Raw genomic sequence first — 25,090 nt, forward strand, 5'->3', positions numbered from 1 at the left:
GTGGCCTGGCCAGAGCAGCGCTGGGAACCTTGCCCTGGTGGTGCAGACAAGAGAGCTGGCAGACTGACCAGTTCAGCTGCCACCCAGGCCCTGATCCAGGGCTCTAAGATGCCACACCCAAAAATCTCTATCATCTGCAAACGGTTGAGATCCATGAAAGGGTCAGTCCTGCTGCTCCAAAGCTGCAGCATCTCCACCACACAGGGCAACAGCAGGGTAACTGGGCGGAGACCCAACGAAGACCCAACATTGATGATGTCACAGAAGCCAGAGACCTCGAACCAGAACATTTGCATGTGAAGATGTGTGGACAGCCTGTCCTGCAGAACACACCGTGACACACTACAGCTTCCACGCTGAGATGTTTTCAATGCTTTGGATTTTGGTGTTGCTGTTGTTTTTTGTTTTGTTTTGTTTTTTGGGCCAGGTTGCAAGGCTGAAGGTTGGATGAGGGGACAGGGAGATAAACGGTACTGGGGTGCATGATGTGACACTAAGACTCAAGCAAAAGTTAATTTTTCTTCTTAAAAAATACAATGTTAATATGTCCACCTATATCTTCACTAAAATACTATTAAATCATCGATTTCATATAGTAATTTTGATAGTACAATAGCTTTTTGTTTCTTTTGCTAAAAACCTTATGTTTTCATACTGGGTACACATGTGTGCATTTGTTTCTCTCTCTCTCTCTCTCTCTCTCTCTCTCTCTCTCTCTCTCTCTCTGTGTGTGTGTGTGTGTGTGTGTGTGTGTGTGCTGTTCAAAGTTAGGGCTTTGGTTTTGTCTCCACCTGGTGGACATTTTGGTCTTTTTCATTTAATTACAAAGATTTAAAATCAACTACCCTGGTTTTCTTTTGGTTTTTGTTTGGTTTTTGTTTGTTCATTTTTCCAGAATAAAAACATAAACAGCTAAAATAATATCTTATAGATTTTGCCAATAATTTATACACAAAAGAATTTGAAGTGGCGAACACATATGCTGACTGAAAACTCTGAGAAGAAAATAACGTACGGAAGTCAATGCAGTGACAGCAACGGGAAGGCAAACAAGCTCCCAGCCTTTGCTGTTGGAGGAAAGAGGAAGCCAGAGCTGTGCCAGTCTGTGTTATCTGAGCAAATAAACCACATTGTTCTTATTATTACATTTTCAGACTAACTAGAATATGCTTAATCTTTACCTTGTAGAGATATAACATACAGACAAAAAATTAGAAACCTTGATTAACTATACAAAATGAACAAACTGTGTTGCTACCCACAAATCAAGGTGCAAAATACAGTTGGGGTCCCTGAAGCCTGCCTTGCACACCCTCGGTGTTTCCACAAAGCCAGCCACTAGCACGCCCTCAGCTGCAAAGACAGCCACTATTCTTCCTTAAAGCTGTCCACCACCCAGACTTCATCATTAATTTCTGCTACACCATGGAATAATTTACTATGTACAGCATCACATCTGTGAATCTCCCACATGTCTACATAAAGACAGAGTTTGCTGCTTCTCATTGTATCTATTATTGTGTGCAATAATCAAATGAACACAATAATGGATAGGTATTTCTTAGTTCTATTTTTTTCTATGAGCCTTTGGGGCCCTGGTGACAGGTGCTGCTGGGACCATTCTGGGTACCTTTTGGGTGCATCTATTACACAGTTCAGTATGTGTCTCATATTAGGACTGTGAAGTACTCATATTCTTTAGTAAAAGCAAAACCAAACAAACAAACAAAAAATCACCAGCTCTTCAACCTGATTAACACTGACACTTTTGCTCCTGACAAGCTCTTGCTGTGTTGCCCCAGCCGAACAGAAACAATCCTCCCACTAAACCTCTATGGCCAGCTTAGGTGAATTCAACAGTTAGGAAGGAGAGCCCGGCTGCTATGCGCCTTCCAAACCCTGCTGCTGATGCCGGGACTGTTTGTTGTTTGTTGGTTTAGCAACCAACGGCTCCTCGAAGGTTGCATTGCTTGGCCTGTTGAGTAACGGTTTGGGACAGTGTCTCCTGCGCTTGTCAGCTGTTTGGATCTCCTCTTCTGTCATGTGTCCATTTGTCTGGTTTTCTCCAATCTCTGACTGAGTTGAATACCCTATTCACACTGATCTGTAGGAGTTCTTTATGTAATCTGGGTCCTCTTTATAAGTTGGCCAATGTGTTTTGAGAAAACGTTCTTCCAGTCTGTGACTCGACTCCCCGCACTCTTAATAGCTGACTTCAGTTAAGAGACTCTCTTAATTTTTATGTTCTCTAAATTATCATTTTCTTATGGTTAATGCCTTTTGTTGTTTGCATAAGAAACTGTTCTCAACTTCAGGGTCACGACCATGTTCACTTGTTATCACCTAGAAGCCTCGGTGCTCCGCCTTTGTGACCAGGGTCCATCTTCATCTGCTTGTGGTGGTTTGAACACGCTTGGCCCCCAGGGAGTGGTACCGTTAAGTGTGGCTTTGTGGGAAGGAGTGTGTCACTGTGGGGGTGGGCTTTGGAGGTCTCCTCCTATGCTCAGGCTCCACCCACTGCAGAAGAGACCCTCCTCCTAGCTGCCTGGAAGATAGTCTTCTCCTGACTGCCTTGGGATCAAGATGTACAACTCTCCAGCACCATGCCTAAACACTGCCATGCTTCCTGTTATGATGATAATGGACTCGGAACCTGTAAGTCAATTAAATGTTCTCATAAGTTGCCTTGGCCTTGGTGTCTCATAGCAACCCTAACTAAGACACTGTTGTTTGTGTTTACCGTACAATAGGAGTCAAGGTTCAAGTTTTTTCCAGATGAGCAACCAATTTATCTAATAAATAAAACACTGCTCAATAGTTCCTTCCTCCTCAGTCGCCTATACACTCATGGGTGTGTGCGTGTACACACACACACACACACACACACACACACACAGCCCTTTGTATTATATCTGGTGCTCATATAGGGTTAGGTCAGTTTCTAGGCGATTCTACTCCACTTATGTGCTTAAATGGTTGCAAACACGAAATTATCAAAAATAAAAGTGGTTGGCACTAGGGTACAGTAGACACATTAAGGAGGGTGTGTCCTGTATTCATTAAAAGCTCTGTAGAATTATTTAACTGTCTAGGATAATGTACACTTAACCTTGGTAAAATCAGTGCCACTTTTTAATGACTGCAAAAAAGAGAAATGGGTGTAACCACTGCTCCAAACTCTCGATTTTCTGACTCATGTTTCCAATTCGGTGGGCTTGTCACCTGAAAAATTGGTGATTTTGTGAGCGGTCATAGGCTATGGGGACAAAAATCCTTGTAAACTAACTACAGCCATTTAGTAACTTACAGCCCCAAACCTGTGAATTTTCAACATGAATTGGTTGGGAATCATGTCCAAGTCCAGATGTGACTGGTAAAGCCCTGTACAGAACGGGTGAGCAGTGGGGAATGGCTGCCCCTGTTCCTGTTGTTGGCCCATCCCAACACTCACCCGGAGGTGGTGACCAAATCTTTGAGGCTTTGGAGCCTTTGCTGAGTCTCACATCCCAGTTGTGTGGCTCGGGCACTTTCCCAAACCTTTGTGACTCTCAGCCACACAACTGAAGCATCTCTCTTGAGAAAACTGGGTCTTTGTAGCTAAGGAATTGCGGCTCCTACAAGCATGTAGGCAGTCGCCAGCCCACATGCACCCTGGGCCTGGGGGAACTGGCAGAGCCCTGGAGGCCCGGAGCATCCGCGGTCACTATGACAACCTCAGACGCCTTGCGTTCCAGAGCAGCCGGTGGCAGGGTTGAGAGGCCTGGTAGCCATAGGCCGTGGAGACCCCGGGGGCATGAGGCGGCAGGAGGCGCTGGTGGTGACCGCAGGGACAGCCTCGGAGGCGGTCCGCGATGGGGACCAGCCTAGGCCGGCAGGGCTGGGGTGCCGCGCGCGTGCTGAGCCTGGTGGCCCCCAAGAGTCTCGCCAACAATGTGAGTTCAGCTCCAGCTTCAAACCTTGGCGGTGACAACAACGGGGGGGGGGGGGGCGGCGGGGGGAGGGGAGAGGACCCCAAAGTGGAACTAGCTGGAGTACTTAAGGTTTCTGGGGGAGGCATGGACAGCTGTTGTTTGGAAGTAAGGGCACTAGCTGAAATCTACAACAGGGACAGCCATGGAAGGGCTAGGGAGCAGCTTTGGTCCTCACCATATCCTCAGGCTAAGGGCTGTGTAGAAGGAGACTATTTTCCCTTCACCAAGGATTCCTGAGCCCAAGGACTGGATATCATCCTCAGTTGAGTAGGGGATAACAGCATTGCTTTTTAAAGGGGCCGTGAATCCATTAACCCAGAGAATGTATATAATGCTGCGGGGCAGGGCTGGCTGGTGTAGCGCTTGTCCAGCACGCTCCAGGATCTGGGTTCACTCCTCCTACTTGTCTGAGAAGCAGGCTAGGAGCCACTCACCCCTCCCCAGGCATCCTTCATTTCCCAGATCAGGAAACCACGTGCTGGTGCTGAGCAGACAGAGAGAAGGAGATGAAATCGGCCAGGGCTGGCAAAACACTTCAAACCCTTCAGCAATCATCTCCAGCAGTCAAAGCCCACAGATGACTACCTGGGTTAGAATTTCACACTGCGATCTTATGCCCACTGCCCAAGGAACATGCAAACAATAGATATTCAAATCAGTGAAGACTGCCTTGAGGCAGTTGTAACTGTATTTCTAAGAGGGTTGCAGCGTGCTGTTCTTGAGCTGTCAGCAGCTGGCGAGGGCCAAGGGCCAAGGAAGAAGGCACTCAGCTTCCAGGGCTGCTCGGAGCCTCCTTGATTGCCTCTCTGGGGGCTAGCTGGAGCATCTGGGGACTCCCTCTGCTCGGGCACTCTCAGAGAGGAGAGCGTTGCTCCTAAATACAAGTCATTATATTCATCTGCAGCAGTGCTATCCTCTTTCTTTCTCTCTCTCTCTCTCTCTCTCTCTCTCTCTCTCTCTCTCTCTCTCTCTCTCTCTCTCTCTGTGTGTGTGTGTGTGTGTGTGAAGGCCAGAGGACAACTCCAGCTCCTATTCCTCAGGTGTCTTTCAAGTTTCACTGAGAAAGTGTAGACCACTGATCTTGGAGTTTTCATGCAGGATAGGCTAGACTGGCTGGATGGCCAGTGACCTCCAGGGATCAATCTGCCACCACACCAGGCTTTTCTTATGACAAAACATAAATAATTTTATTAACTTACAGACAACTGTGAGAAAAAGAAACATGGCCCCCTCCCTCCTTCCTTCCCTTGCTTTTTCTTTTTTTTCTTTTTCTTTTGGTTTTTCGAGATAGGGTTTCTCTGTGTAGCCCTGGCTGTCCTGGAACTCACTCTGTAGACCAGGCTGGCCTCGAACTCAGAAATCCGCCTGCCTCTGCCTCCCAGGGTGCTGGGATTACAGGCATGCGCCACCATCGCCGGGCCTACCCTTGCCTTTTCTTAACAGAGGACTCTCCCTTCTCTGTCTTTTTGTCATTTTCTATTTCCAAGGCCTCACAAATATCCTTCAGCATTTTCCTCTTCGAGTTCTCTTGCTGCCAAACCGCAGTCTGTCAAGAAACCCGTGCGTTGAGCAGGCAGCTTGCCTCTGTGATCCAGGGTAAACTGTGCCTCCTTCCTCGCCACGTCATTTCCCATGGAGGCCGTGATTCTGCAGAGAAAGCCCGTAGTTAGGCTCAGGCCTTGCCGGTTCCCACTCACGTCTCTCCCAACCTCAGAAACAAGAACTAGAACCTTAAAGAGCCCATCTGTGCCTTTTCTGAGTCCGGGGACATGACTGAGGCTCTCGTCCTGACTGGGCTAGCCTGCAGTCAGGACGAGGGCACTCATGCAGCCTGTGGATTAACCTGGGATAACAGGAGACATCAGCCGTGGCTTTCTGAGATTAACATCAAATCTCAAATGTATAGCAAGTTTGCTTGCGTTCTCTCTGGCTCCCTGAATTGTGACAGGAACCCCTCGTTCTCTAGTGCGGACAGACACATCCACCTGCTGCAGTGCGGTGCCCAAGCACACATCTGCTTCCCATCTCTGTGCCCGCCACATTCCATTCAACAGCCAACCACTGGGACAGAAAGACCCCCGCCTTTATGAATTGATGGTGGTTTTAAAAAGACAGGTGCTAAATCATTGGTTACACAAGAATTGTGTACAGATATACAAATGAGGGGACAATAAATGAAACAAAAGAGGAAAGAGGGTTACGAGGCAAGAAACAAAAAGGCAGTTGTAGGAATGCTTCTCTGTGGACTGATACTCCATAAAGCTGCCACTTACAATCTGAGTGGCAGTTACTTAGGCAGAAGCTCCAGAGAGAGGAAGGTGAGATCAGAGGGGAGGGAGGCCTGGGGTGGGAGACTGAGCCCGGATGAATACTGAACCTGAGTGTTCTCTCCTCTCCACAGGCTCATGTGCATCACACACACACACACACACACACACACACACACACACATTGCATCCTGCATCTGGACTGAAAGATCTAGGCACAGGCTCATGTGCATCACACCCACCCACCCCCCCCCCCCACACACACACACACATTGCATCCTGCATCTGGACTGAAAGATCTAGGCACAGGCTCATGTGCATCACACACACACACACACACACACACACACACACACACACATTGCATCCTGCATCTGGACTGAAAGATCCAGGCACAGATCTATCTGACTTAAGCCTTTACTTTGTTCTTATCCCCAAGCCAAATGTCAGGAACAGAGTAAGTAGATGTTTAACCAGAATTCATCACTGTGCACGATTATGCATATCTGTAACCTCAGCACGTTCTACGGCTGCCTGGGACACGCAGGGAGACCTGAACCCCTTCTTGTTGATAAGCAAAAGTTCACGAAGGCAACAAGAATGTTGCCCTACTTAAAGACAATCCAAAGCTTACCTCACACACTCAGGAATTTCAGGAAAGGACTTCAGGTTTGGTCCTCCAAACCAGAAGCTGTGATGAGAGAGAGAATCCCAAGATAGAGCCCGCAGGGCAAGCAGTCTATCGATTCTAAGGAATGACATGCAATTTTTAAACAGTTATTCCTATAGGAATGACGGCAGGAAGGCTGGGCAGAGTTGGTGATAAACCCGTGGTCAACGTCTTTCCAGGGAAGACGTTTCTGTACTGCGAGCCCCATAAGAGAATCAAGGAGGTCTTGGAAGAAGAACTTTCTATCAAGAGGGATGAGCGTCACGTGAAGAGCCCGCCTGCAGGTAACCTCGCCTCAAGGAGGCGCATTCGCTAAGTGAATATGACACTGTGTGTTTGCTGACAGGCTGGCTATTTTATTTGTAGTGACACAATAACCACCTAGAGAAAAGTAAGTTCCTGGGAAATCTTAGAATGCTTTTTGGCCTGTGTCCAAATATACCTCCAATGTAGAGGAAAATGAACTAACTCTTCAATACGTGCTTTGCTGCCCACATTTTTGGGCACTTCATTATGTTTAATCGTAAGTAGGACATTTTCACATGCTTGGGACACACAGTAACATCTTCAGGCTTGCCAATGTAGACTTGCTCAATGGCAGGGGTTCCCAAATGGTACTTTGTGCCTGGATGCCTAGACTACCAAGTTCCCAGGTGACTGGCGCTCCTTGTGCAGAGCCCCTCCCTGGCAACTACTGTCACACCAGAATGTGAGTCACAAGACCACGTCAGATCACAAGACCTCGTTGTAGCGAAACACAGCACACGAGTGGCACAACTGGGCACAGATGGCTCTCAAATGGCTGATGTGATGCTCATGCCCAGACATAAGTCTGGGATGACTGGCCCCATGTGCCCATGATACTTTTTAAGCAACTGATCACAGGGAGAATATTTATAATCAGGTTTTTTATTAGAATGCTCATGGGGTCTTGAATTTTCTAGGAGAAATAAGCAGGTCAGCAGGATGGCTCGTGGCGATGGGAAGGAAGCCCTTTCCCGAGTTCCATCCCTAGAACCTACGAATCCAAACTCTCCTTCATGCTGCCGGTGCACAGCACCCTGAACAAGCAGCTTCAGCGGAGAAGGCTTCCTTGATTCACAGTTCCAGGTCACACGCCATCCCGCCATCCCGCCATCCCGCCATCCCGCCATCCCGCCATCCTGCCATCCCGCCATCCCAGCAGGGATGTGAAGCAGCTAGGCACGCACGCCCACAGTCAAGAGCAGAGAGAGAAAATGCATACCCGAGGCTCCACTTGCCCTCTGTACTCTAGGAGCCCAAGCCTGGGACCGTGGCTGCCCAACCTGTGGCTGCCCAACCTGTGGCTGCCGGGTCTTTGCATATCAGTTAGCGTATTCCCCACCAACATGCCCACAGGCCAACCTGATTTTGACAATCCCTCATTGAAACTCTTCCTGGGTGATTTCAGGTTGTGTAGAGTTGACAGAGCTAACCCATCACATCCTAAAAATGCGTAAAGAGAGAACCAACTCCACAAAGCTGTTCTGTGACCTTCACATGCACGCTACAGCACACGCATTGCCCCACATATAGCACGTACACATACGATACTAATCAAAATGTAAAATAATGAGAGAACCTGACTACAGTGTTTGGAGAACTGGCAATTCTGAGAGGACTGTTCCAGGAAGATGGGTCTCATCAGAGATGCTGACAATCTCAGGCATATCATCCAGAGTCTTAGCCCACTCCACGTTTCTAATCAGCCGTGGCCATTTGCTTCTGGGTCTTACTGTATCACCAATGGCGTGCAGCATCCTCAAGAAAAGCTTTCCGTCTACTCTACATGCTGTGAACAGATGTAGAAAGGCCTATGTATAATATGTTTTTGGTGGCTAAGCAACTTTTTTGTCCAAGTTATTATAACAGTTTAGATTTAGCTTCATTGTTTCAAAGGACCACACATAGAAACTAAATAACATACTTGCCATCCTCTGAGGAGGAAATGAGTGTGGTATCATTCTTGCTGAGTACATTTTAATATGAGACAGCCTAAAAGAATAGGAAAGAAACTTTTGTTTTTTAAAGTATTTTCAAATATTCACTTAGTGTGAAGCTACTAGGGTCGCATTTCTTAAGGTATCCACCAGAAGGCGCACAAAGGCACTATCTCACCTAGAAAAGTCTCCCAGTAGAAATTAGATGATATAAAGTCTTGTTTTAAAGGGCTCCTCCAGCGTAGGGACCTAGTACCCAGGGAGAGTGACAAATTCTTGCCCACTGCAGTGCAGGCAGCCCTAAACTGATCATTGACCTTCTACTGAGGTGTGCAGAAAACCTGATGACAGCTAGAACTTCTCCTTCCAGAAGACACACATCACCACACACAGCCCAGACTCCACACACAGCCTTCAATGTGCCATAGTAGTTATCTTTAGATGCTAAGAGTGAGTGCACAGAGAGTTACTTCTGTGTCTGTTCGTCTTTCTTTCCTCTCTCTTCCCTGTTGTAAGTGCACTTCCCCGAAACCAAAATGCTTGTTTGAAGGCCCAAAACCTGTGATTTCCCCCACCATATCCATCCCTCAGTGGCACCTGGCGTGAACATAGACTCCACCCCATCCTCAGAGCCTCAGTATGGCCTGCAGAGCATCAGTGTCCATTCCCCTGCCTCAGCTCCAATCTTTTTGCCACCCCTTTCTCCTTTCCTTCTCTACCTCTACTTGGCCTCAAAAATATGGATAAACCACCCTCCCCCATATGTCGGCTAGGCTGGCCTCAAACTCATAATGATCTATGTGCCGTTGCCCCCCCCCCCAGATGCCGGGATTAAAGCTTGCACCACTATCTCCAGCATTCCGCTCCCTTCTCCAGCTGTTACACAGGCCCTAGGATGACAGCCACTCCAAAGCGTCTAGCTTCCGTTTTCCCTCCTCAAACCTCGAAGCCTACTTGACTTTCCAACTGGATGTCTGGTTGCACTGGCGGTATAGCGGTGAGCATAGTTGCCTTCCAAATGGCTGTCTGATCACCGCCCCCCTCAAGTTAATACATCCTAAAAAAGAGCTCTAATTCTGCACCCAGATAATTTTTTTTTTACCTGCTCTTCAAGGGTCTTCCCCACATCAAGAAGCAGCACACACTGCATTTACTTGATCGGGGCATTCAGACGTCAGGTCCTCAAGCTCCGCTCCAGCCCACAGCTAAACTTGCTGACTCCACGAGTGGCGTGGAGGAGCCCTAAGTTTCCCCTGCTGCACCCTTGACCGTCTACATCCCTTTCCTCTCCCAAGAGCAGCAGGTCTTCAGCTGCTTCCACTGTGGTCTCCCAAGTCTGTTCTCTACACAGAAACCAGAATAGTGTACAGGACTGGTCAGGTTACCTCCACACTCGAACACACACATTCCACAGAATCTTTTTATTGTTTTAAACTAAATCCCATCACTTGGGAGGTAGAGACAGGAGGATCAGGAGTTGAAGGTCATCCTTGGCTCTCTCATAAATTCAAGGCTAGCCTGGACTTCAGGGGAGTTGATACAAGCCAACGCTTAGAATAAGTCACACTCTCCTGCTCACCAGTGCTCTGAGAGGTTTCTAGGTTGTCTAAGGTTATGCAGTAAGTGGTAGAATCAGATTCCAAATTAAAATCTGATGCCAAAGCCATTTACTTTCAACGTAGGATGTTCTGGTGACACTCACTCAGCCAAGCCCTGCGGGGTTTGTGCCACTGCTCACTGGTTTGAGAGTTCAATGTTTAATGTGCCTGATGGTTCTTCCCTGGTTTCGTGGCACTGAGCTGCCCTGGCTTTCTTCCTGGAACGCTCTTTTCTTGTGTTCCTTAAGAACTGTCGTTACCTCCCTTTACCCAACACTCAGGTTTGCCAGGATGATATCTGCCATCTTCTAATCTTGCCCCACTAGTTCTTTCCAGTTCCTCCACTGTGACCTCACTAGCACACTCCTTCTGATATTTGTGCCTCTAGGCATACTCTCTCCTGGATGTCCCTTAATCACTCAGGATCAGCACTAGGAAGCATAACTCCTCCCACTTAACCCACCCCACCTCCCCAATTTACTCCAAAATCTTCTCCCTCTCTGGGCAGCCATAGCCTACATCTAATATGGCTTAGTTTAGATCAAGCCCCCAACCCACTGGCCATATACCAACGTCACCCCTCAAATACATATATTTTCTCTGTACTATATACTTTATCAGAACCAATTGTCAACATTAAAATGTCAGACTCATACCTGTAACCCAAATGCTTGAGCGGAAGCAGCAATAATCAGAAATTATAGTAGACCCTGTCTTAAAGAACCCAGAAAAGGGGGTGGGGCTATAGCCCAGCATGGAGCATTTGTCTATAAAGCACAAGGTCCTGGGTTTGACTTCCCCCCACCACCAAGCCCCAAGTGCGATCAGGTCTGTGTATCTACAATGTATAAGGTACAATGTATAATGCATAAGGTATAAGGTATAATGTATAAAGCCTAAGCTAGGCCTCCCAGCAGACAGGTCAAGAGCTCAGGAGTTACTGTGCAGGAGTTAAAAATCTCTTGAAGTTTTTCTTCCCCTTGTCAAATCTCAGAGCATGTTTACACAGGGAAGCCTGGGAGATAGGCCTCAAACCTGGCCTTTCAGGCCACAGAAAGCCAACCAGAACAAAAACATATTTTTAAAAATAAGTTTAACTTCCCTGTGAGATCAACTTGAGGCACTGGGTAGAATCTTTAGGGTATGATTTTGTATTTTTTTAAGTTAGAATCAAAATCCACAGAAAAGGGTCCTTGAATAAAAACAGTCAAGGGTACAAGGAAAGAAAAAAATCTCTGGAAGGCTTTAGGACAGGGTCTGCATCTTTGGTGCCTGCTGCTTTCTCCTCCTGGCCATGTGTGCCAGCTCTGAGGCTTTACCGGCACTGACCCGTCCTGTCCTCCTGTTACCTTCTAAAAGGCACATCCTCAGAGCATGGGGGAGTCACTCCCCCCAACAGAACAGCTGGGCTTCAGAACATTTTTTGTTGTACTTGAGTACTCAGCTCCAGTAACCCCTTCACCCATGCATCACATTGAATAAAAATGGTGTTATTAATAGCTTTTCTATCAGTCTTTGAAAGCAGTAATCACTTATGCGCAACTGTGTTTTTGCTTTGAGGTTTTTAAACAGTTCTTAGCATCTGCACATATACTTTGAATGTTTTCTCTGTTCAGTTGTAACCTTTGGCACTGCTGTGATTGTATCAGGAAGAACACGACCAGAGCTGGCCCTCAGGACACTTTCATATCCAATGCAATATGATCTGCAGAGCCCTGCTCTAGATTGCAAACTTCTTTCTACCTGCTAGATCTCCTAGGGCAAATATTTCTGGTCACCTGCCTTTGAGAACCTGTTCTCAGTGGCTGAGAGGAGCCTTTTCTCTCTTTAGAGAGGACAGAGGAGGAGATTGGCTTGAATGGGAGGGGAAGATTTAGGTTAGATTCAAAGAACAGCTTTGATTTCGTAAGATCTTGACAGAGAGAGCGGTGAAGTCTGTCCTTAAGGACCAAGGAAAAGGCGGACTCTCATCCTGATAGGCAGCTTTAGCTGCCCTGCTCCCAGGGGGTGTGAGAGAGGGGAGGCTAGGGTAACACTCAGCCCGGCAAGGCCTCTGGGCTGCACCTCTGCAGACGGACTCTGAGTTCACCCTTAGACAGTGAAATCACTCTCCTTGCTAAAACAACAGCATCCATTTGTTAAACACAAAGCACTCTATATGCATCTGGTCCACATTCAAAAAGAATCCTACAAGGGGGTATTATTATCCCCATTCCAGATCTGAGGAAACAAAGCCAGTGCGTTAATAAGACTTGCCCAGGCTCTTTCAGTTGGTGGTGGGAGAGCTGGGCCTGGAGCCCCACTCTACTCTCAGCCCAGAGACTGTGTTCCCTCCGGGCCTTTGCTTTCTGTGGAATCTTTTAGGGGGGTACCTAGTGCCATGAGAGCGTTAGTGAGACTTCTGCCGGCTCTGAGGGGAACAGTCAGCAATGCAGTGCTCACAGCTGCTTAGAATCATAACAAGTCATGGCAGCTAACCGGAGTTCACTAACTCAGTCAGTGTGGAGTCGGCGTGGATTGTGCTTTTCTTTGTGGTTAAATTTGTCTTAGTCAATGTTGCTATTCCTGCCGTAAAGCCCATGACCAAAGCCACTGGGGGAGGAGAGCTTATAACTCCAGGGCCACACTTCATCCCTAAAGGAAGTCAAGGCAGGAGGTGATGCAGAGGCTGTGGAGGATGCTGGTCCCTGGCTTGCTCGGCATACTTTCTTACTTACCCCAGGGCCACCTGCTCAGGTTTGGTACTCCCCACAGCAAGCAGGGCCCTCCCTCATCTACCATCAGTCAAGAAAATGCCCCCTCTCCCAGGCTTGCCCATCAGTCAAGAAAAGGCCTCTCTCCAAGGCTTGCCCACAGGCCAATCTTGTGGTGACATTTTCTCAGTTGAGGTTTGAAAATGAGTAGCTTGTGTCACATTGACATAAAACTAGCCAGCACAGAAGTTAAAGAAATCACTGAGAAGATGGTTTTAGAAAATGGTGGGGATCAAAGTACAAAATATTAGCAACACTTAGACATGTGCTCTGTGTGGGCACCCTCTCCAGGGTTCCAGGCCTGCCGTCTGCAGATCACAGTGCACATGCCATTTCCAGGTGTTCAGTGCTATAACAGTAGGGTACACTGAGTTCGTCATGAAGTGCTCATGGGCACACTAAGTCATACCTGGCTCATGGCTTTTAGGAGAGTCTGGAATCTTCTGAATGTTTTTAAATCTGTGGAAATATTCCCAATTAATGAAGGAATTAAATTAGAATCAGCTATGGAAAACTGAACAATATATAGCTTGTCTTATTTATTCTTAATCCTTTCTGTTTTGCAATATATGTTACCATAACAACCTTTCATGTCTTTGTGGAGACACACATATAAGAGCACACAGTGGTTTCATTCCATCGCTGAATGCACGAAGTGTATCAAAGACTAAATAGATGGCAAACACCTCACGTGTCTTAATGAATTTGGTCAAGTATATTCTACCAAATTAATTGGAAGCACAATCACCCAGGGAAGTCCCCTGGAAGGCCTTTGTGCTAGGAGAAGAATGCACTGCTCACTGTCCTCATCTTGCTCCTCACACATTCACAGTGGCCCTGGATGGAATCTGGAACATTCGAAGGAACCTCCCAGTGGGAGGCACGATCCCCGGACAGCAGAGCAGAAACAGCTCACTCCCACAAGCCAAGTACTACTCGAGGCACGGAGGACTGAGAAGTAAGACCCCTGGACCCCAGACTCCCACAGGGGACCCCAGGGGGCTCCCACGGCTTACAAACAAGTGGTGTACCCTTAAGCACCTCAGTCCGAGGCCAACCTTTCCTGCCTTGCTCCGTCCAGTCACATTTTACATACCCACTGCCTGTCATCCAGGGCTCACCTCCACAGACCTCAGAGAAGTTCATACCTAGACTTACACATCTGAGTCTACTTTGTACGCACAAGTGTTTCTTGGACACAGCCAGGCTCTAGGGGAGGGATCGCGTTAGTGCCTGTCTTCTAAAGGGGTAGCAAAAGAGGTGAGGGAATTAGGGAGGGGTCTGGCAGGTCTCTTGCCTGGATCCCCTAGTCTGCCCTTAGTCTAGGCACATGGGCCACCTGTGTAGTGTGCTCATCGGAAACACAAGCTACACAGAAGCATTCCTCGTTCCTTCCTGTCTCAATGTCTGCCACAATCTTTAGCGTGATATGGGAAGGGAGACAGAAGTCTCGGCCGAAGAGCAATGTGCAGACACTGTAGGGACATACAGCTGGTACATACAGGAGTCCTGAACATCACTCTACAGCTGGGGGTGGGGCACCCTGTGCACAAAAGCAGCAGCACACAGAAGCCAAGCAAGCTCTCTCCCTGTCTCTGTCCCTGTCTCTGTCCCTGTCCCTGTCTCTGTCTCTGTCTCTGTCTCTGTCCCTGTCCCTGTCTCTGTCTCTGTCCCTGTCCCTGTCTTTGTCTCTATCCCTGTCCCTGTCTCTGTCTCTCTCCTTCCTTTTAAAAGACATTTTTGTTATGTGTGTATTTGCTAAGTGCCCACAGAGGTCAGAGGTCAGAGGTAAGAAGTCAGAAACTGGATTAGCTCTTTTGGAGCTTGAGTTAAAGGCGTTTTATGTTGCTGACGCTGGGACCCAGACTTCGGTCCTCTGATAGAGCAGTTCATGCTCTTAATGACTGAGTCAGCCCCAGCCTGTGCATGCTTAACCAGGATATGAATTATGTCAGCAAATTCTATAAACACCACTTGTTTCATATTCTTAACATATTATTCTGTTTAAGAGTTACACTAGCCACAAGGAATGACACACTCCATTCCTTAGATGAGGACATGGAAGCACAGAAAGGCATTTAGCTGTTGAGGACAAGTGCTTTGAACCCGGGCAGCACATCCCCAGAGCCCATGCCCACATCCACGAGACGTTCCCGTGCCCAGAGCCCAGAGGCTGGTGATGCAGTGTCCGTAAGTGACAAGTGGGTACAGCACAAGTACTACAGAAGAGGAGGCTGGGGATGGGCCTGTGAGATACAGATGATGAGGCTACTGAGGACTGAGACACAGGATTGAAGGACAGAACTGAACAGGAGGACTCAGCTGTGAGCGCGGGTTGGCAGTGATAAAGCAGTTGCCATGATTTTACCACATGCGGGGCGGGGCAGCAAGCCCTTTACAGAGTTGTGTAGGCCACGTGGCCAAACATGGAAGGTGATATGCTCCATCTTCCAGGTGAGGTAATTTGGTGACAGGAAGGGCATTAAGATGTATGGCCTGAGGGGCTGTGTAGTGGAAATTTACCAGCATCTGCCCATCTGACGTCCAGGATTGTGCTTAACCACTGGCCATCCTGTTAGAGATTCTGGTCACTGAACAACAGGGTGGAGCCAATTAAATCGGTTGTGGTTAACCAGGCAAAATGCCAGGTCTGTGAGAGGCAGCCTTGGAATCAGAGGGGGCGGGGAGAAGGAGAGCGTCTACAGCCCAGACAGTAACCACTGCTTGGAGGAAACCTGATTTTTTTTCCTGTGACCCTGATAGGCGAAGCCCAGAGGATCCTTGGAGCTCACTGGTCAGCAAGCCTCGCCTAGTCAGTGAGCGCCAGGTCCAGTGAGTGATCCTGTCCCAAAGAAGAATAGGGTGGGGACAGTCAGGAAGCACTTATACTGACCCCTGGTGTCCATCACACACAGACATACACAGACACACACACACACAGACACACACACAGAGACACACACAGACACACACGCATGCATGCACGCACACGCACACACAGACACAGACACACACAGACACACACACAGACACAGACAGACAGACACACACACACACACACACACACACACGCACACACGCATGCACGTACACGCACACACACCAGTTCTGTGAAGGCAGGGACAGTGTCTCGCTCACCACGGTGTAGCTTACTATTAGTTTGTCATGAGAATGGCAGCAGCTGAAGGAGCGGAAGAATCTGTGCTGATTGTCATTGACTGTGTGTAAGGAGCTGCTCGCTGCTAACCGCATCTCCCTCTGCATACGTGTGTGGGTTGAGCAGTGTACAGCACAGATGAGGGGAGCAACCTAATTACTGCATTACAATTGCACACATTTTATACGTGTCCTGGACCCTGCCACACTTTTGAAGTTTTCTGTGTTTCTAAGAACTCATGCAAATTCTCCCTCCTTCCCTCCCTCTCTCCCTCGTCTCTCCTTCCCTCCCTCCTTCTCTCTCTTTCCCTTTGTCTCTCCATCTCTGTCTCTCTCTGTCTCTCTCTGCCTCTCTCTCTCTCTCACACACACACAAACACACACACACACACACACACACCTGTCTGTCTCTCTCTGTCTGTGCTCGAGTGTGTGATCAAGATAGCGTGCCTCTCCCAAGTGTAGAGTCATGGCTATCTGGTAGACTCTCACACCTGATTTAGAGACTGCACAGTATCCACTGTCCTCGTTGCATCACGAGCTAACTCATTTGCTCTCACCACTTCCTTATTCTGCACCATGTCAAGAAACCGAAAGAGAAAACAGTCATGGAGCCCACTGTGAGCCTGCCGTGGCCACGGAACACATGAGCTCCTTGGGATGACTCAGAGTCTGCTTCAGGTCAGGCTGGGTCCAAGGCTGATCTGAATTTTTCAATGTGCTGACGTTGCCCAGAGCCACACTCCAACAGTGGGGCTTCCGGGTGAATCGGGGCTTCCGGGTCATAAGGAAGTGTTGGCTTCCGGGTCATAAGGAAGTGTACGGCTCTGCCCTTCAGGTGAACTACCATGAAGGTGATGGTGAAGAAGATAAAGTTAGATTGAAATGGGGTTAGGATTAAAGATCATCTTCCCATAAAACACATTTGCTGACATGTTCTTTTTCTTGATTTAGGGTAAGATGAGCACATCTTTCCTCAGAAATGGAACGTCATTCACCTAATGTCCAAAGACAGAAGAAATCCAGGCTTGTTTCTCAGTTAAGATGTATAGGGGATAAAGGTTTTACCCTGTAATACCAATATGTAAGTCAGTCCAAAGCTATGAAAATACTATTGGGAAAATGTGCTAAGAAAAATACACTTGTTTTTTAGTTTTCACAGTTGGATGTATTAGGCTTCTGTTCAGCTTATTCTATTAAATGTAACAAACAAAAAAAATCACAGCTCTTCTTCATTTCAAGTTAAACATATAAAATTGAAACTTTACCTATAGTATAATTGGCTCACTCATTTCCTGTTCAGTATAGAGAGACATGGTGCCACAGAACAGAATGCACAGTACCTGCGGATGACCAGCGCAAAAGAGCTGGCTCAGAGATAGTTATTGAGCTCAGTGGAGCTCATTGGTCCTCTAGAATTTGCTTACTAAATGGCAAGGAGTCAGGTACTCACTATCTGTCTGTCTGTCTGTCTGTCCATCCGTCCATCCGTCTGTCCGTCCATCCATCCATCCATCCATCCATCCATCCATCCACCCACCCACCCACCCATCTATCTTATCTATCTATCTATCTATCTATCTATCTATCTATCTACCTATCTATCTATTCATCCATCTATCATTCTATTTATCTAATTCCAACTAGTTTAAAAAGAGGTTAACAAGAAGAGAAAAGCCCTTTCACCCATTTCATAGAAACATATACAAATTGTGTATATATTGGCAAGCACTGAGAGTACTTGCTGCTCTTCCAGAGAATCCAACACTCATACTGTGGATCACAACTGTGTAATTCCAGTTCTAGGAAGTATGACATCCTCCTCTGGCCTCTGCAGCCACTACAAGCACCTAGTATCTAGCCATGCATGCAAGCACAACATCTATACACATAAAATAAACATAAATCTTTAAAAACATTTAATCTTTTATTTATTTAGATTCTAGATTTTATTCCTCTCCCAGAAAATAAAAATAAATCTTAAAAAAATTTAAAAAATGAAATGTAAAGAAGGGCTGGAGTGTGACTTGGTAGGTAGAGTCCGTTTCTTGCATGCCAGAAGCTCTGGTTTGTGGCAAATATTGGATGTCCATCACAGAAGGACATCTGAGGACAGTGTGAGTTAGATGAGTTTATCTCAAAAGAAATATAAAGGAAAATATTTGATCTTCCAGAGTTGAGAACAGCACAATGGTACTGTGTTCTTTCATGCATATTTTTGTTTATTTGTTTGACCTCAGGCTCTATAGCAGTGGTTCTCAGACTGACCCATTGGAGGTGGAGTCAAAACAATCTTTCAAGGGGGCTGCCTAAGACCATCAGAAGGCACAGGCATTTACATTACAATCATAACAGTAGGCGGTGGTGGCATACATGGATTTCTGAGTTCAAGGCCAGCCTGGTCTACAGAGTGAGTTCCAGGACAGCCAGGGCTACGCAGAGAAACCGTGTCTCAGGAAAAAACAAAACAAGCAAGCAATCATAACAGTAATGAAATTATAGTTATGAAGTCGCAATGAAATAATTTTATGGTTGGGGTGTCACCACAACACAGGAACAGCATTAAAGGGTTGCAGCGTTAGGAAGGCTGAGAAGCACTGCTTGTGGTTGTACATTTTCCATCCTACCTAATGTAACAATACTTCCAATTCAGGTACGTATCCTGAATGATTGCAAAACCTTCCTATAAAGCTGGATGAGGTTCCTCCAGTCTGGAATCTTAGTGCCTGAAGGGTTAAGGCAGGAGGACTGCAAGAGTTTGAGGTTGGCTTAGGCTACACAGTGAGTTCCGGGCCAGCTCAGCTGCAGAGGGAGACAGACCTCTCAAGACGACAACAGATTGTATCTAATTTATTGGTGGATTAGTCTGCTTGCTAGGTATTTGGACTTTTCTAGTTTTTTAACCTCATGTCAGCTGTAGTATACTTGAAAATAAAGATTCTGTCTCTTCGTTTTCCAGCTTTGGAAGTTGTTTCCTCCCTCCCTTAAAACAGAAGTTCATCTTCAGGCCACCCAGACCTCCATTCTCAGACTTAGCTCAGCTGCTAATAGAATAAGGCGAATAATGATTTGCTCACCGCTAGGTCCTGCCCCTGCTTACAAACATTCGCTCAGTCAGACAGCCAGTGTCTTGAGGCAAGATCCAAACTTTTCCAGACCTAATACAAAATTTTCCATGTAATTAGAGTACACCCTGAATGAGGTGAGGTGTGTGTGTGTGTGTGTGTGTGTGTGTGTGTGTGTGTGTGTGTGAGACAAGGGCTGGGTGTAGGTGTGTTTCCAGCTACCGTCATGTTCTGGAAGCCTTCCATCACTGGTTACTTCAAAAACAGTACTGTGAGCCAGAAGCTGAAACCCATAGGCAGCGTGTCAGTCAAGACACAGCTTAGAGTCAGGGCAAAGCACTGACTAATCCTACAGATCTCCAGCTCATAATCTACCATCTCTCTCCCTTTCTGTGTGTGTGTGCATGCGGAGGGAAGACAGTCATAATACATAATATAGACTTCCAGTCACCTAGGGGCAGTGCTGCTCTCATCCTACTTGGGTGAGATGACTTTATAAACACGCTCAGAGATTTCCAGTCTCACTAGACTCTTATTAATATAATAAGCAAGTCTCTCCCCACTCTGACTCCATGAATTTCCAGATTTGCTGTCTGTTGCCTGCTGCCTGCTCCAATCTGCCCTGTTCTGACCAGCTTCTAATGCTGGCAAACTCAGAGCTCCTGAGTCTTTGCTTTTTGTGCGTATTATTCCAGGGCCAGACTGCTTTTGCTTTAAGCATTGTACTTGTCTCTCCCTCACTTCCCAGGCAGATGGATCCATAGGCTGTTCACACCAGCATCATTTATCTTGTAAGCTGCCCCAACACCCAGCACATGGGGGATTCTGAGGATGATAATTTGACGTAAATACTTTGGTGCTCCATTTTAAATAAACACTTAAAAACAAGACCCAGGCCAGAGAGATGGCTCGGTGGGGAGGGCTCTTGGCATGCAAGCAGGATGATGCGAGTTTGATCCTTAGAATCTGTACAAAGCAGATCCAATGGCGAGCATTTGTAACACCACCAGTATTGTGGTGAGGTTGGAGGTGGAGACAGGAAGCCATCTTCAAAGCTTGTGAGGCAGATAGCCCAGAGACTGGAACATGAGACCCTGCCTCAGAGCAAGGTGTGTGTGTGTGGGGGGGGGGACCAGTGTGCTCTAAAGCAGTCCCTCTGACTTGTCGTGCTCTGTCGGCCCTGGCCCTGCTGAAGCAGTGTTACCCCAACCCTGGGACACATCTCCCTTCTGAGGGCTCTCCCTCTTAGCCAGAGGGCCCAAGACCACAATGATTAAAGATTAGAAGTCCTTGCAGCCTTGTTTGAAGATGCTCTGCACTCTGCCCCCCTGGTGTAAGAACTTGCCACGTTCATTTCACGACTGGGATGCTTTTAGAGATGGAAGTTATATGAAGAGGCTTGGGACTTTGTATTCATAAAAATACACAGCACACACACACATTTTATAGCTTACACTTTTTTCCCCACATAGGTATTCACTATGACCATATTTCCGTGGGTGATACATGCTTCTCTTAACTGCAATTTTCAATAATGTAATGAAAGCATATATTCTCTGTTTTATACTATGTTATGATAAGTTTTTACCTTGTGTAACCATGTCTCTTCTGTAGGGACTTCTAGTGTTTCTAAGTTGACATTTTAACTTCCCATCCACTTAGAGGAATCACTTAGATTATCTTCATGAGTTTATACTTTGGAAGTAGTAAACCAGAAGACTTTGAATGAAGACAAAGTAATTAGGTTGCAAGGAAACACTGGTCACCACAGCAACTTCCAACTCCTTAGCTCTCAGAATGTCTCAGAGTGATTTCTAACACACACACACACACACACACACAAGGAATCGGAGGTCAACATGAATAAACCTAGCAGACATAATGGTACATGAAACAAGCCCATTTATGGAATGACCAGTATGTCAGGATTCTAGTTCTATGAAGAATTTAAATAGTCAAATGCAGAAGAGTGGCATGTGGCTACCAGGTGCTGGGGGTGGGGCTGGGGTGGGGTTGGGGGTGGGGCTGTGGAGAGAAGGGAGCATAGCTAATCTACAGGTGCTGTGACTCAGATAATAAACTGTTTGCTGTGTAAGCATAGGATCCGGGTTCAAGTTCTAAGCACCCCAAAGAAAGTGAGCACTACAGTATCTGTAACACTAGTGGAGACAGGAGGATTCCAGGGCTTCAGTAGCTAGCCAGTCTAGCTAATCTACGAGTTCTGGGTTTGGTGAGAGACCCAGTCTCAAAAAATAAGGTGTGGAGAGCAACAGAGGAAGCCACCTGATATCTACCTCTGGCCTTTCCACACCCACACCTGTGCCTACACACACACACACACACACACACACAGACACCATACATACACTATCACCACCACCACCAAAGCTATGAACTTTCAGGTGCAGGATGGGTTAGTTTTTGTGGACCCATTAAGCATGTCTAACTACAGACAGCCTTATTGTCTCATATACTTAAAAACCTGTTACAAGGGCATACCTCTTTTTCAACGTACTTTCCACAATAAACTTGGGGAAAAAAATCACAAGCGGCCGAATTCTGATCCAAATCATGGTGTATGGACAGAGCTTGTTAGCTGGTGGGTTTCCCTGTGCTTTGAAACTGAAGGGCTCCTCAGCTGCCTTTCGTTTTTTGTCTGTTTTAATTACAGTTCTTGCTTAGAGCACACGTGTAGCTACAGAGCTTCCTTCGAATATATAGTTCCTCACATTTCATCCTTATAACTAGAGAAAGGAAAACTCTGGTCGACCTGCTTCCAGAACATGAACTTGCCTGACCATCTGACAACCCTTGCCAAGAAGGCTGCAATGAAAGGGGAGCCCATGTAGACACATGCGCCTAATAGACTGTCTAGGCACGATGGCTCGCCCGTGCCCCAGCTACTTGGGAGGCTGGGGTGAGAAGATGGTGCAGGTCTAGAGTTCAAGACCAAATGGGCAGCAGTGGAAAGACACCCAACTTCAAAGGAAGTTCAAACAACAAACAATACTGGTCAATGTACAAGTAATAAAGGATTCAAGGCAATCAAGGAGATGCAGTCCAAGGGGCACGTCCCACTCTCGGCTTCTAATATCAACCTTTAGACGCCTAGATGGAATTTTCCTGAAGCGGTGACTCTGGTGGAAGGGCTGAATGTGACACTGTGTCCTGTTTGTTTAGTGACAGCCCATGAGCCTGGCAACAGCCGGCTCACCCTGGCCAAGGAACAGCTTGCATTCACTTGGCTATTTTCCATATCACACAATAATTTATCAGCCTGTCGTCTTGCTCACTTTAACCCAACAAGGGCTTGTTGATACTTTCGTGGCCCAGGTGCCCTTTGGAGGGAGGATCACAGGAACGGGTGTGACAGAGCCCAGTCGGACCTCCTGTTGTGCACTCATCAGCTGCTTGAGAGGAATGTGTCCATCAAGGAGAATTTCCCAGCTTCCCGGAGGAGCACATCTTTCCATTCTGTCCCCTGAAGTATTCTCTGGGTCTGCAGGAGAAATGGAGGTCTGAGAGCAAAAGGGATTGGCTAGCCAAGTCCCAGACCCCCTCCTCCAGAGCACCAGGCAGGTGGCTGTCCGAGGTAGGAGCCTGTCACCTCATGGGACAATGTAGAAACTCCAGTGAGTGGCAGGTTGGTGTGGGTTCCTGAAACTGCACAGAGTCTGTGCTAACTCAAGTAGACGTGGGTTGAAGGAAGCGCCTCTGAGGAGGTTTGGCAAGTCCTTATCATTTTTACCCGACACTTAGGAGGCACAGTGTGCAGTGTCATTCATCGCCTTACAGTGTAAAGCATCTTGCATTATCTGAATACCTGCACAAATCAAATCTTTTAACTAATACTCCATGATGTGCAAAATGCTCATTCATTTGTTGGTAAATATCCATTAGCACACAAGCCAGGGGCTGCACTGTGTGACAATAACAGGCTTTTCCTTTATATTAAGAATTTTATAACACATCACATACTACACAATATACATTACAGCTGCCTAAAAGGGGTAGGTGTGCCTAATAGACTTTTCTGTCTATATTCTCCAGCCCTTTTTTTGTCCACCCGGTGTGCTGGTTTGAACGAGAATGTCTCGGGTAGGCTTGTGTGTTTGAGCACTTGGTGCCCGGCTGTGGCACTGTGTGTGAAGGCTCAGGAGGTGTGGGTTGCTGGAGGAGTATGTCACTGGAGGTGGCTTTGAGATGTTAATGGTTCTTGGCATTTCCGGTTTGCTGTCTCTGTTCCCAGCGTCCACTCCCACTGCCATACCTACTGCTCGATGCGATGCGCAAGGAGCTCTTAGCCCTCTGGGAGCCCAGGCCCGTGCACACCCTTTGAAGAGCTGCCTGCCTCATGGCTTGTTTTCAGAGCAGCGGTAAAGTATCGATCAGCTTTGGACACAGCCCTCTGATTCCGCCAAACTGCACTGACCCGGAAGATAAACAACTCTTGCCTCCCTGCTCTGCCATCACTGACCTTGTGGGTGTGCACACCAGGCCTGAGCAAGCACAGGCTCCCCTTGCCGAGCCCAGGGAGAATCTCTGCCTGGTTGCTCAGACCACAGCCTTACCAGGACTCAAAGGTGGTGAGGCTTCAGCTCCCTTTCCAGTCAGAACAACCCGGTCTGAGTAAATCTCACATCCCATCACTTTTATACAGAATTGTAAATGGCTACTACCACAAACGCTTAGCGAATATCAGTGGGCAAATGTCTCTGATTTTACCCCAAATTTCCCCATCTTCATTCTCCTGAACACCCAAAATTCTTGCATTACCTCTTCACCCAAGGAAAAGTACAGGCAGAACACCTTCTTATATTGACTGTAACAACAAACTTTCCATATCAGTTTCCCCAGTTATGTGGATAAAAATGATTCATTTGAGCAAAAAAGAAAAACACGTGTGTTCATCTTATTTTCCTATCAAGGATTTAATGGGGGGCGGGGCCAGCTGACTCAATGGATAAGTGCCTGCTATTCAAGAAGGCAAAATTCCGACTGCTGTGTTGGATTACAGGACCTCTGTAGAGCCAAACACAGCAGCATGCATCTGTAATCCCAGCACCCATGGTTCAAAATGCTACACAGAGGAATCTCAGGAGCCTTAGAGGTCAGCTAGCCTGATGCATATATTTGAAGTGGGGAACAAAAAATTCTGTCTCACATAAGTTGAATAACCAAGGCCTGTACCCAGGGTTTCCTCTGACCTCTATATACATGCATGTACACACACACACACACACACACACACACACACACTACCATCACCACCACTACCAATAGCAACAGAGAATATAACAGGGCAGAGGAGTTGCTGTTAATTTTAAGCAGTTCTTAACAACTTTTAGCTACTGTTCTTTCCGTACCAGTTTCCCCAGTTATGTGGATAAAAATGTGTACCTGACAAAAGAAAGCACCCTGCCTGTTTGCCTTGCCCGCCACGCCTGCTCACTGGCCTTTAGGATAAGCACATAGCTGACTCCCTTAACTCCCAACATAAAACTGGACTTTGAACGGCCTCTTTCTCTCTTCTACAAAAGCAACTGAATGTATGCCTGAGAGGTGTGCATGCAGCTCCAGAAACCTTACGTCCAACCAAACACTACCAGTTCCTTTGCCAACAGGCAGACTCTCACAGGGTTTGGGTAC

The 25,090-nt window shown here is 47.0% G+C and overlaps 1 protein-coding gene across 1 annotated transcript; it reads left to right on the top strand.

Moving 5' to 3' along the window:
* Nucleotides 1-3,727: 3,727 nt before the first annotated feature.
* C7H11orf97 (chromosome 7 C11orf97 homolog) lies at nt 3,728-23,821 on the top strand. The gene is made up of 4 exons (XM_052189408.1): nt 3,728-3,932; nt 7,088-7,192; nt 14,053-14,178; nt 23,691-23,821. The coding sequence occupies exons 1-4, from the start codon at nt 3,794-3,796 to the stop codon at nt 23,819-23,821; spliced, it is 501 nt and encodes a 166-aa protein (XP_052045368.1). The 5' UTR covers nt 3,728-3,793.
* The last annotated feature ends 1,269 nt before the right edge of the window (nt 23,822-25,090 follow it).

This window comes from Apodemus sylvaticus, chromosome 7 (assembly GCF_947179515.1).
Source record: "Apodemus sylvaticus chromosome 7, mApoSyl1.1, whole genome shotgun sequence".
NCBI lineage: Eukaryota > Metazoa > Chordata > Mammalia > Rodentia > Muridae > Apodemus > Apodemus sylvaticus.

Excerpts from the sequence above, each read along its gene's own strand:
- C7H11orf97 (XM_052189408.1), top strand. The coding sequence starts at position 3,794 with ATGAGGCGGCAGGAGGCGCTGGTGGTGACCGCAGGGACAGCCTCGGAG. Across the intron at positions 3,933-7,087 it reads CCAAGAGTCTCGCCAACAAT|GGAAGACGTTTCTGTACTGC; the intron begins GTGAGTTCAGCT and ends ACGTCTTTCCAG. Across the intron at positions 14,179-23,690 it reads GAGGCACGGAGGACTGAGAA|CGTCCACTCCCACTGCCATA; the intron begins GTAAGACCCCTG and ends CTCTGTTCCCAG.